General features: G+C 39.4%; 1 protein-coding gene across 3 annotated transcripts in view; it reads right to left on the bottom strand.

The window, feature by feature from the left end:
• Nucleotides 1-33: 33 nt before the first annotated feature.
• Nucleotides 34-12,696, bottom strand: part of LOC127618993 (6-phosphofructo-2-kinase/fructose-2,6-bisphosphatase-like) — a 41,094-nt gene continuing 28,431 nt past the window's right edge. For 2 of the 3 annotated variants that reach the window (XM_052091708.1, XM_052091707.1), the window contains exons 13-14: nt 12,577-12,641; nt 34-2,689 (exon numbers count right to left, since the gene is read on the bottom strand). In XM_052091708.1, coding sequence (XP_051947668.1) covers nt 2,630-2,689; nt 12,577-12,641 — 125 coding nt within the window. In that variant the 3' untranslated portion in view covers nt 34-2,629. Of the gene's footprint in view, nt 2,690-7,653; nt 7,774-12,576; nt 12,642-12,696 lie in introns of all 3 variants that reach the window. The other variant, XR_007967514.1, reaches the window with a different exon arrangement.

The raw sequence follows: 12,696 nt of genomic DNA, 5'->3' as shown, positions 1-12,696 counted from the left end.
AATTGTTGACATTTTTGCACATTTATTAAAAAGAAAAACTGAAATATCACATGGTCCTAAGTATTCAGACCCTTTGTTCAGTATTTAGTAGAAGCACCCTTTTGATCTAATACAGCCATGAGTCTTTTTGGGAAAGATGCAACAAGTTTTTCACATCTGGATTTGGGTATCCTCTGCCATTCCTCCTTGCAGATCCTCTCCAGTTCTGTCAGGTTGGATGGTAAACATTGGTGGACAGCCATTTTCAGGTCTCTCCAGAGATGCTCAATTGGGTTTAAGTCAGGGCTCTGGCTGGGCCATTCAAGAACAGTCACGGAGTTGTTGTGAAGCCACTCCTTCGTTATTTTAGCGGTGTGCTTAGGGTCATTGTCTTGTTGGAAGGTGAACCTTCGCCCAGTCTGAGGTCCAGAGCACTCTGGAGAAGGTTTTCGTCCAGGATATCCCTGTACTTGGCCGCATTCATCTTTCCCTCGATTGCAACCAGTCGTCCTGTCCCTGCAGCTGAAAAACACCCCCACAGCGTGATGCTGCCACCACCATGCTTCACTGTTGAGACTGTATTGGACAGGTGATGAGCAGTGCCTGGTTTTCTCCACACATACCGCTTAGAATTAAGGCCAAAAAGTTCTATCTTGGTCTCATCAGACCAGAGAATCTTATTTATCACCATCTTGGAGTCCTTCAGGTGTTTTTTAGCAAACTCCATGCAGGCTTTCATGTGTCTTGCACTGAGGAGAGGCTTCCGTCGGGCCACTGCCATAAAGCCCCGACTGGTGGATGGCTGCAGTGATGGTTGACTTACTACAACTTCCTCCCATCTCCCGACTGCATCTCTGGAGCTCAGCCACAGTGATCTTTGGGTTCTTCTTTACCTCTCTCACCAAGGCTCTTCTCCCCCGATAGCTCAGTTTGGCCGGACGGCCACCTCTAGGAAGGGTTCTGGTCGTCCCAAACGTCTTCCATTTAAGGATTATGGAGGCCACTGTGCTCTTATGAACCTTAAGGGCAGCAGAAATTTTTTTGTACCGGTAACCTTGGCCAGATCTGTGCCTTGCCACAATTCTGTCTCTGAGCTCTTCAGGCAGTTCCTTTGACCTCATGATTCTCATTTGCTCTGACATGCACTGTGAGCTGTAAGGTCTTATATAAACAGGTGTGTGGCTTTCCTAATCAAGTCCAATCAGTATAATCAAACACAGCTGGACTCAATTGAAGGTGTAGCACCATCTCAAGGATGATCAGAAGAAATGGACAGCACCTGAGTTAAATATATGAGTGTCACAGTAAAGGGTCTGAATACTTAGGACCATGTGATATTTCAGTTTTTCTTTTTTAATAAATGTGCAAAAATGTCAACAATTCTGTGTTGTTCTGTCAATATGGGGTGCTGTGTGTACAATAATGAGGAAAAAAATGAACTTAAATGATTTTAGCAAATGGCTGCAATATAACAAAGAGTGAAAAATGTAAGGGGGTCTGAATACTTTCCGTACCCACTGTATATTAGAGACACCAGAATGAACCCATGGCTCAAAAATGCCAATCTTCACCTGGGTTTCATGACTACAACCTGAACAGCTGTTTTTACACTCTTGTCTTATTGCTACATTGTGACACTACAGCTCGACAATCCTCTGGCACTGAAGCCATGTGATAATCAGGTGATGGCACTATACAAACACTTCAGTACACTTGAGGTCATGGGCAGCTGAGACAGTACTCTCAATTACTATATTCTGCTCTGGAAGAACCAGAAAAAAAGTTTTTCATACCAACTGCCCATGAGTGATCATATTTTCATAATGATAGCACAAGGCAACTGCATGCAATACATTAAAACAGGCACAAGGTACATGACATTACATTAAATAACAGCCATCTTATTTTCATCGAATATTTCATATTACTACTTCCAGACACTCAGTATCAACAAACATTTTCTGATCAGCATAATGTGAGATGGCACAATACAGAGTATAGACGTGCACAACCACTAAAGCTATCCAGAGGCAAAAACATTTGTTTTAAGAGTATTACCCTACAGTAAAACTCAAAAGTATCTAATGACGTAAACAATCACATTTTCATACAGTATCATCACTAATACTGTATTCACTCACTGCTCTAAATACTGAAAATTACCAATTTTAAATTGTTCTGTGAAGAATATTGCTTAACTAGTACTAACCTGCATATAAATGAGTTCAAAGATTTTCCTGATTTTGAGCAGCTACATGTGTATGATGTATGATTCATTTCTCCACATTTATCTCCATTTTCACATGTTACTTCTCACGAATGAACACTGTGTGCTGTAAAGTTAACATAATCTGGTGATCTGGACCAGCAGTCATCAACAAAAGTCTCATTAAAGGAGGAACTGCAGTGGCACTTTTTACCATATAATTAACATTATAAAAATGTAAAATAACTGATAAAATGTCATAATACTGACTTCATGTGAGTTGGCTTAATGCATTTTCATGAAAGTATTTAACAAACTTTTGTAATTTCTTACTAACCCACAATTATTGCCATTATTATCAATGCAATAATAATAAAAAAAAAAAGACATGCAAGAAGGTCAGATTACCCTACAAATAAAAATATGGAGAATTGCACTTGTCATCTAGTTGTGTTCTGGTACAGTCAGTAAAGCATCTTCTGGGTCTCTGTCCACATCCACATTCTGAAACATCACAATAACACGACATCAGTATCACACAAACACATATTTGAAACATAATGAGAGGAAGAAGCTCAAAGAGAGAGGATGATATCATTACGAGATTGTAAAGTCATGCATTTGTAAGTCCACAGGATGTACAATTATTGTGGTTTAATAGTGTTCATGCAGAATTAAAAAACTGATCAAAAAATATAAACCCTATTTACTTAAAGGGGTCATGACATGAGGAATACAATTTTACTTGATCTTTTGACATATACGAGGTCATCGTATTATTAAAAACATACTGTCATTTTCCTCCTTAATAAAAAAGAGCATTTATTTAAACCAAGTTGCAAAAACGGCTCGTTCTGAATTCGTGGAACTTGTGACGTTTCAAGGACCAAATACATCTGCATATGCAGTGCCATTCTGCATGTAAACAAACATGAAGATGCGAGATGTGAAGATCTGCATCTCTGCTTCGGCCTATTGAAGCAGCCCAACACCACCACCACCACAGACTGTTTACGTTTGTGTATTCTGAACATCTCGTGAGGATTTTATGATTTCTATTTATGTTAGGAGCATGATTGCTAGTGAACCAGACACAGGAACTGTTATTGAATGATGGACAGTTACTAACACTATTGGACTGCAAATTCGTAAGTAAACTAATTAATATGTCATGACTGTTCACTCAAGCAGCACCATAAACTATCAAACAGTTTAACATATTCAGATGAAATGTGTTGGATGTGGTTAATATGCTATTCCTGAAATGTAGTTTTAGAAATGATGTGGTCTTACGGAGTTTATTCATTTTCTTTAGATTGCGTTTCAAATGTGGAAGGGCTACATGATGTTAGCAATCACAAAAGTGGGCATTTACATTGAAGTCTTAAAAGGCCAGACAAGCTTAAAACAGAGCGTTTCAGATAGAGAGCCAGAGACAGGGTGGAAAATTATTATATATGACTACACTAACATTATAAGTGTACCTCAGGAAAGATAATACAATTATAAAAGAGTGTCATGACCTCTTTAAACGTCCTTCAAAATATCCTGCTTGCTCACAGGTGAACATGTAAAAGTTTTTTAGTGCTGTTGGTATTATTGTTGGCTTTTCAGTTCATTATAAATTGTTCTGTGGATGCTGATTGGTCAACACAGCATTCCAGTTGTGCTAAAATATGCAATATAGTAACAGCAACACTGGTGGCCAAAAGTATGGAATAATGTACAGATTTTGTGGTTTCAGAAGGAAAATGGTACTTTAATTCACCAAATTGGCATTCAGCTGATCACAAAGTATAGTCAGGACATTAATAATGTGAAAAACAACATTTTTGAGCAGTCATCACTCCAGTAGCCAACACTCCAACACCTTATCCTTGAGTAATCATGCTAAATTGCTAATTGGTGCTAGAAAATCACTTGCCATTATATCAGACAGAACTGAAAGCTATTTGATTCATTAAATGAAGAACATTGTCTTTGTTTTTGAGTTGCCACAGTATGCTATAGACTGGCATGTCTTAAGGTCAATATTAGTTCAAAAATGGCACAAAAAAAGAAACGTCTTTCTCTAGAAACTCATCAGTCAATCATTGTTTTGAGCAATGAAGGCTATACAATGCTTAAAATTGAGATTTAAAAAAGGTGTACACTACAGTCTTCAAAGACAAAGAACTGAAGATTTCAACCAAAGGTGTACACTACAGTACAAAGAACGGTCTCTAACAAGGACAGAAAGAAACGTGGAAGGCCAGATGTACAACTAAACAAGAGGATAAGTACATCAGAGTCTATAGTTTGAGAAATAGACAGCTCGCATGTCCTCAGCTGACAGCTTCATTGAATTCTACCCGCTCAACACAAGTTTCATGTACAAGAGTAAAGAGAAGACTCTGGTGCAAGCCTTATGGGAAGAATTGCAAAGAAAAAGCCACTTTTAGAGTGGGCAAAGAAACAGACATTGGACAACAGATAACTGGAAAAGAGTGTTACGGATCTTAACCCCATTGAGCTTTTGTGGGATCAGCTAGACTGTAGACAAAACACATCTATGGCAAGTGCTACAGGAAGTGTGGGGTGAAATGTCACCGGAGTATCTGGACAAACTGGCAGCTAGAATGTCAAGGATCTGCAAAGCTGTCATTGCTGCACATAGAGAATTTTTTTATGAGAATTCTTTGAAGTAGTTTAAGAAGTTCAGAACATTGTTTTCAAATTGTAATAGTAATTTTTCACGTTATTAATGCCCTGACTATATAATGTGATAATATTTCCACTTTGGTGAATAAAAGTACCAATTTATTTTCATAAGAGCAAAATCTGTACATTTTTCCAAACTTTTGGCCGCCAGTGTATGGCATGCAAATCTGCTCACAAGACACTGTGTATCTCACTGCACAGCACTTAACTATTCACCTTCAATTTAACAAGGATGTCAGGGACTTTTGCTCAGAATACACAATGTGGCCAAATGTTTTTGGACACCACATGTGCTTGACATTTAATTTCAAAACCACTGGCACCAATTCCCCCTCTGCTGCAACAGCTTCCACTGTTAAATGAAAGCTTCCCAATACACCGTATTTAGTAACATGGCTGCAGGCACTGATGGTGGGCTCATGGTTGGCATTCAGAAGATGTTCAATGGGATTCAGGTCTGTGCTTTTTGCAGGCCAGTCAAGTTTTTCCACACTAGACACAGTAAACCATGTATTCATGGACCTCGCTTTGTACAGGGGCATTGTCATGCTGGACTAGGGCTTCCACAAACTGTTGCCAAAAAGTTGGAAACACACAATTCCAAAGAATGCCACTGTAAAGAGTAGCATTTCGAACTGTCTTCACTGGAATTAATGGAGCAACCAAAATTTTTGATTAGTGGGGTGTCCAGATTATTTTGGCCATATTATGTAGTTAGGAGTGTAATTGCTTGAAAAAATGTGGAAAAGCATACTACTCTTAAGCAATTTTTCATGTTAGATGTTACGTTGATATGAATCTCTTAAGGTGTTAAAGTGTCTAAACATAGCATAAGGCCTTGTGGTACATTCACACACGTTATCAGAATCATAAGGGTTGATCTGCCCTGTTTCCATCCTAGGCATGTAGTTTGTTTAAAGAAATGTAACCAATCAGATTTAATCCATAGAACTGTTAGTTGTGCAAGAATCCTTGGCTAATTATAAACTGAGTAAATTCTAGAGAATGTTGTGTGTGAAAATCCCAGAAATACTCAAATCAGCCCGTCTGACACCAACAATCATGCCACAGTCCAAATCACTGAATCACATTTTTTTCTCTATTCTGATGGTTGATGTGAAAATTAACTGACTCTTCTGACCCGTATATACATGATTTTATGCACTGCTGCCACACGATTGGCTGATTAGATAATCGCATGAATAAGTACAGGTGTTGCTAATAAATTGCTCAGTGGGTGTATTTTCTCTTGTGATTTATTCTTCACTTCTTTTTCACTCATGAAAACTGTTAAACGGCTGTAAAATGTTCAGATTGCATTTTCTGTTATTCACACAATCAATGTTGTGTTTCCTCTCTAATGTAATTTGTCAGAAATAACCTTTTAACTGGAAAGTTAAAAAAAAAAAATAGCTGACAATTGTTTCATGAAATTTTCAAAATTGATTTTTTGACTCGCACGTCACATAGGCCTACAAGCAAACAGTATGGAGTAAGGATGGAGTGTTTAATAGCAGAATATCTGGTAAAGAGCTACACTACCTATGATATTTGTACTGTATATATCTAAATATTTTGCAATAAAATGAAAATATATTGTTTCTATACTTTTTATACTTTCTATAAATAGTTGTACACATATCCAGATGTTTTTAATTCGATTATGACATTTGCAATGCTTAATGGAATTGTAGTCCATTCCCTCATTAAAGACATTAAGTACACAGTCTTGAACCTTTGCCTTTTTTTCAGATTTTCAAATACTTTTTGACTTCAAATAAAAGTTTGCTATGTTGTTATTTACCTCTGAGCTGGTTGGTTTAGTTTTGCTGAACCTCTTTGACGGCAGACATCTTATGACAGAGGGACCTAAGCTTGAAAATGTTTGAACTGTTAATGTTCCAGTTTTGTTCACACAAAGCATCAATACGGATGTTTTCTTACAATGTTCTGACTCCTTAAAGATGCTTAACATGATGTTACCTATTCTGGAACTTCTGCCAGATTTAGGGTGCATCTCCCCAGATCCCTATTACACTAGTCAGGTCACTGACCAGTTATTCGTCTATTTCTAGGGCTATCCTATTTGTTCAAAATCGTTCCAGTGCACTGAAATGATCACTCCATAAAAATTCCCAGAAAGCACAGTAAAAACCAGGAGGCATTGTTGCTCACTGTTACTGTGTTCTGTTACCAGAAATGTCTTCTGAAGTCTTTCAAGTTTTTTAGAAGATGAAAAATACTCTCCTTTGTATATTTAATTCTTCATTTATGTGAAGTGCATTGTGTCGCAGATGATTGAGTCATAATTGTCCCAATGTTCAGTGGATCAACCCATGCCAATGTTCACCAAGGCAAATTCTTTTAGTGTTGTTAAAGTTGCCAAAAGCAACTGTGGCAAAATAGCGTTATCGTACGGCAAACTGAAGCCGAATTTAGTGCTAATCTTTAATGGTCCACTTTAACTAGAATGTTCTTAGCTTCCTGCTTCCCATAAATTGGCCGCCCTGAGAATGTGCAAATTGACTGCCAGGCAGAAAACACCTCAAAGACTTCTGATTGGCTAAACAAAGAATTTTTGATTTCTGATTTGATGCCGATTTGATTTCTGCAGCAGTACACATGTGGCTTCTGACCAAAAAAAGTGTTGTATGTGTAAATGCAAATTTTGTGAGCACATTAGCACTTTACAGCATGAATCAGACATTAGGAATTAGAGGATCCTTCAGTTAGTACTCATTGAGCGTAATGATCTATCGGTCCGATACCTGCAGACTGAGTTCAGTCAAGCCCAGGTCCTGAAAACAGGGTGCTCTGGTGGGTGCAGGACTGGCCGGACGCGAGCAGAGCTAGTACAGCACGCTGTGACTGCAATGAGCATCCTCATTCTGTGGGGTGGTGAGGGATTTAATCTAACGCTACTTACACAACCACAGATCTCACCCATCTAGAGCTTCATTTGTGTTTTATACCCATTTACTATTGAATTATAACCTACATTTTAAGAATGTTGAAGTGAACAGAAATGCTGAATTTGTTTTATATACAGTATGCACTATTGTCTATACTGAATATAAAATGTATATATGATGGCAAACTGCAACATATTAAAGCTAAATATGTAATTGGCGGTCTCAAAACCTAGTGAGCTGCCATTATGAATAGATTTTCACAGGTGTACTCCTAGGTGAAGTCTCAAATTTTAGGTAGCAAAAATATGCTTCAGATATAACTGTGTACATAACATGACTTGTAGTCTGCGCCCCTCAACTCACAGACCTGTTTTCCATCGGGCTGGTGAAAACACTACAGGACTGTAGCATATCAACTATATGACCATTCGTCCCCAACTGTGACCATGTGTACACTGGTTTGACTTGAGATGGTGCCACGAATGGCAGCCTCGGTGTGGAGCTCTCCAATTCTTTTGTAGTTTTTGTTTGTTTGTCCTGTGTTTAGTAATATTTTTTCCAATCAGTTTTACCAGGGATGAACTGCCGAATATTCAGCAGCACACACCAGACAATTCGGACACTTTGCTGGACATTTTCGTTGGAGGCGCAGCTGTGCTGTTCAAGAGACGCAGGCGAGGGAGAGGAGCTGGCGAACTAGGCAAGCTCAGTCAGAGTGTTTTTTCCAACAGCTCTGCCAAGTATTCATCTAGCGAACCTCCGATCTCTTCCTAACAAAACAGAGGAACTACATCTCCTTACATTATCCGTACAAACAAGGACTTTTCAAACTCTGCTGCCTTGTGCTTCACAGAAACCTGGCTGAGTGAAGCCATTCCGGACAGCGCATTACATCTGCCGGGCTTTCAGCTGTTCAGAGCGGATAGCGGAGCGGACTAAACGGGGGAAACAAGAGGCAGTGGAACATGCTTTTACATCAATGAAAGTTGGTGTACAGATGTAACAACGTTAAAGAAGATGTGCTGTCCTAATCTGGAAGCGCTCTTTATTAACTGTAAGCCTTTCTACTCACCACAGGAGTTTTATTTGTTTATTTTGGTGAGTGTTTACATGCGTGCATGAGCACCGCGCTGCAACAACAGCAACAAAGCAAACCTCACCCGTGAACTGCCCAAATATGAATAGAACATTACATGCCCCACCAGAGACAGGAATACACTGGATCATTGCTACCCAACAATAAAGTAGGCATATCGCTCTGTTCCTAGAGCAGCTTTGGGACTCTCTGATCATTGTCTGGTTAATCTTCTTCCAACCTACAGGCATAAACTAAAATCTGCTAAACCTGTAGTAAAGACTGTATATAGAGAGACTAATGAAGCAGAGATGGAACTAATAGCCTTTTTTGACTGCATTAATTGGAGTATTTTTTAGGCTGCAGACACCAATCTGGATGAGCTCACATATACTGTTACATCATATATCAGTTTCTGTGAGGATATGTGCATTCTTACTAGGACAGAAAGTATTTAACATACAACAATAACAAACCATGGTTTGCAGCAGAACTCAGGCAGCTTCGTCATGCCAAAGAGGATGCTTACCGAGGTGGGGATAAAGTCTTGTACAATCAGGCCAGGAACACACTGAATAAGGAAATCAGAGTGGCTAAAAGAAAATATTGCCCCCAGCACTATAGGGAATGAACAACTGGCTGACGACTTGAATGTGTTCTACTGTAGATTTGAAAGACGCAATCTCACACCCCACACCTGCTCTGACATTACTTTACACAAACACCAACACCTCCGGCAACCCCCCTCCTCCCCCCTCCTGCTACTCAATCTGCAGTTACGATCTGTGAAGAAGAGGTGTGCCGTGTCTTCAGAAAACAAAATACAAGGAAAGCACAGGGCCCAGACAGTCACCTGCTTGTCTTAAATCCTGTGCTAGCCAGCTGGCTCCCATCTTTTACACTGATATTCAATAGATCACTGGAGTAGTGTGAAGTCCCATGCTGCTTCAAATGCTCAATCATCATACCTGTCCCAAAGAAACCCAAAATCACAGGCCTTAATGACTACAGACCAGTCACCCTTGCATCATATTCTGCAACATCTGGACAGGCCAGGGACATATGCAAGAATACATTTTGTGGACTTTAGTTTGGCTTTTTTACACCATCATCCCAGCTATTCTCCAGACTAAATTACACCAACTCTCTGTTCCCACATCTATCTGTCAATGGATTACCAGCATTCTGACGGACAGGCAGCAACTAGTGAGACAGGGAAAATTCACTTCCAGCACCTGTAAAATCAGCACAGGTGCTCTCCCCCCACTACTCTTCTCTCTGTATACAAATGACTGCACCGCCAAGGACTCCTCTGTCAAGCTCCTGAAGTTCGCAGAAAACACTACTGTCATCGGTCTCAACCAAGATTGCGATGAGTCTGTATACAGAAGGGAGTTTGAACGGCTGGCTCACTGGTGTATTCAAAACAACCTGGAGCTGAATATGCTCAAAACGGTGGAGATGATTGTGGACTTCAGGAGGAACACCCAAACACTGACCCTCCTCACCATTCTAAACATCACTGTGGCAGCAGTGGAGTCATTCAGCTTCCTGGGCACTACCATCTCACAGGACCTGAAGTGGGAGACCCACATTGTGAAAAAGGCCCAGCAGAGGATGTACTTCCATCGCCAGTTGAGGAAGTTCAACCTGCCACAGGTGCTGCTGAAACAGTTCTACTCAGCAGTCATTGAGTCTGTCCTCTGCACTTCAATAACTGTCTGGTTTGGTGCAGCTAAGAAATCGGATATCAGAAGCACTTCAAAAAGGACAATTCAGACTGCTGAGAGGATTATTGGTTTCCCGCTGCCCTCCCTTCAAGGGGGTACACTTCCAGAGAGAGGAAAAATGCTGGAAAAATCACTCTGGACACCACCCACCCTGCCCACTACCTTTTTGAACAGGCCGACGCTTCAGAGTACTGAGCACCAGAACCGTCAGGCACAGGAACAGTTTTTTCCCTCAGGCTATCCATCTCATGAACAGATAAAACTGCCCCATTGAGCAATAATTATGTGCAATACACAGTTTAGTCTTTCTATTTTTATATTTATCCAACACATCCACTTCTGCCATTACATTCCCTTGCACTGTATAAAACAGATTTGTATTTGCACTACATACATACATACATATATATATATATATATATATATATATATATATATATATTTTATTCCATGTATACTTTATTTTCTCTAAAAAATTATTTTTATTCTATTCTATTCTTTTTTTATTATTATTATTATTATTGTGGTCTTGTTGTGCACTGGAAGCTCCTGTCACAAAGACAAATTCCTTGTATGTGTAAGCATACCTGGCAATAAAGCTGATTCTGATTAAGATGCTTCTGGGTGATCAGATCACAAGGGTACAAGCAAGACACATCACAGTTACACCTGGCCGTCTCTTTTGACCACTTGTGTTTGGATTGAGGAGTCTTATGTCTTTCTTTTACTAAATGATAAAAAAGTGAAATTTCAGAAAGCGCTAAAAACCGGTGCATTTGTTTGCAAAAATTATTTGCAAACAAGATGATTAGAGCAGAATTGTGAGTTTAGTGCAGTACCTGTAATTGAGCTTCAAATGGGCATGCTGCTAATTTCTGTGTCAATATTGTGCAAGTTCATGCATAAATTTAAAAAAAGCATATGATCGGAATGCTTTTATTTATTTATTTCCCTTTAAATACGCACGTAACTGGCAAAAAAACGGCCATTAAAGTTGACTAAAGTCAAACGTTAGAGTCATACCGTTTCAAAAGGATTGCCCAAAATGCAACGAAATTCATTCACAAATTTGCACAGTTTATTCTTGATAACATGTCAACAAACATGAAAGAACAGCTCGCACCCATTTTAACATGTATTTGAGCTAATTTGCAAAGGAAACAAATAATAAAAACAGCTGAAAATAATAAAACACAGCAGGCTGGGAAATGTGTGTAAAGTTTAATTTTTCTTTTCTAATTATTTTGTGTCTTCTGCATCTTAACTCCTCTCCCTCCTCTTGCGCTCTCTCTCTCTCTACATTTAACTGGCTGTTGCTGATTGTTGGTCTTTCGCTCGCCAGGACAGTGCACACACATGACAAGACGTCTAGTTATCAAACTGCTTTGGCATCTGGGACTAGTCTCGGCCTGTCTCAGGAGTGCGCACACAACAAGACTGTTTGTCGTGAGATCGTTGCAGACCAGTCGCCGACTCAAAACATCAAAGGAGCGGAGCTTGAGTCATGAAGTGTACACTAGGCTTTATTGAGTCTTGTGCGATCTACTTGAGCGTTATTTGTGTGGTGCTCGTGAAGGACCTTTAACAGAGGTCATGCTTATGCCGAGCATTTCAAATGAGTCACTGAAGGTTTCATGACATTTAAGATGGAGCTTTAGAATGTTTATGTTGACAGTGGACAGTGAGGCAGCTCACTAGGAACACATTCTGTGTGTCTTTTACTTTCTTTAGGAAGTTTCTTGGTAGGAACCTGACAGTGAAAGAGCATTTGAAAGGGTTTAAAGGCTACTGAAGAACAAACATCATATAAATCACAGCAGGTGATACTCAAACATGACCTCTCATATGCTGCTTTGTCTTAAACATTTAAATGTGTCAATTCTAGCTTAATTTTTCTAAAGCTTGTCAGATGTCACTGGGGAATTGTAAAAGTGCTCTTAAGTTTAGTGGTATAATGAAAGTCTGACTGCTCACCGTAGGTCTTACTCTGTGAGTATTCACTGCTTCAACGTTCAGGAAGATGGACTCAACCTTACAACCTGGAAAGACAAGAGGAAAAACATCATTTATCAGTGCTTCTCAACTAATGTCCTT

This window comes from Xyrauchen texanus, chromosome 25 (genome assembly GCF_025860055.1).
Source record: "Xyrauchen texanus isolate HMW12.3.18 chromosome 25, RBS_HiC_50CHRs, whole genome shotgun sequence".
NCBI lineage: Eukaryota > Metazoa > Chordata > Actinopteri > Cypriniformes > Catostomidae > Xyrauchen > Xyrauchen texanus.
Note: the sequence above shows the minus strand (reverse complement) of the source record. Positions and strands in the feature narration are given on the sequence as shown.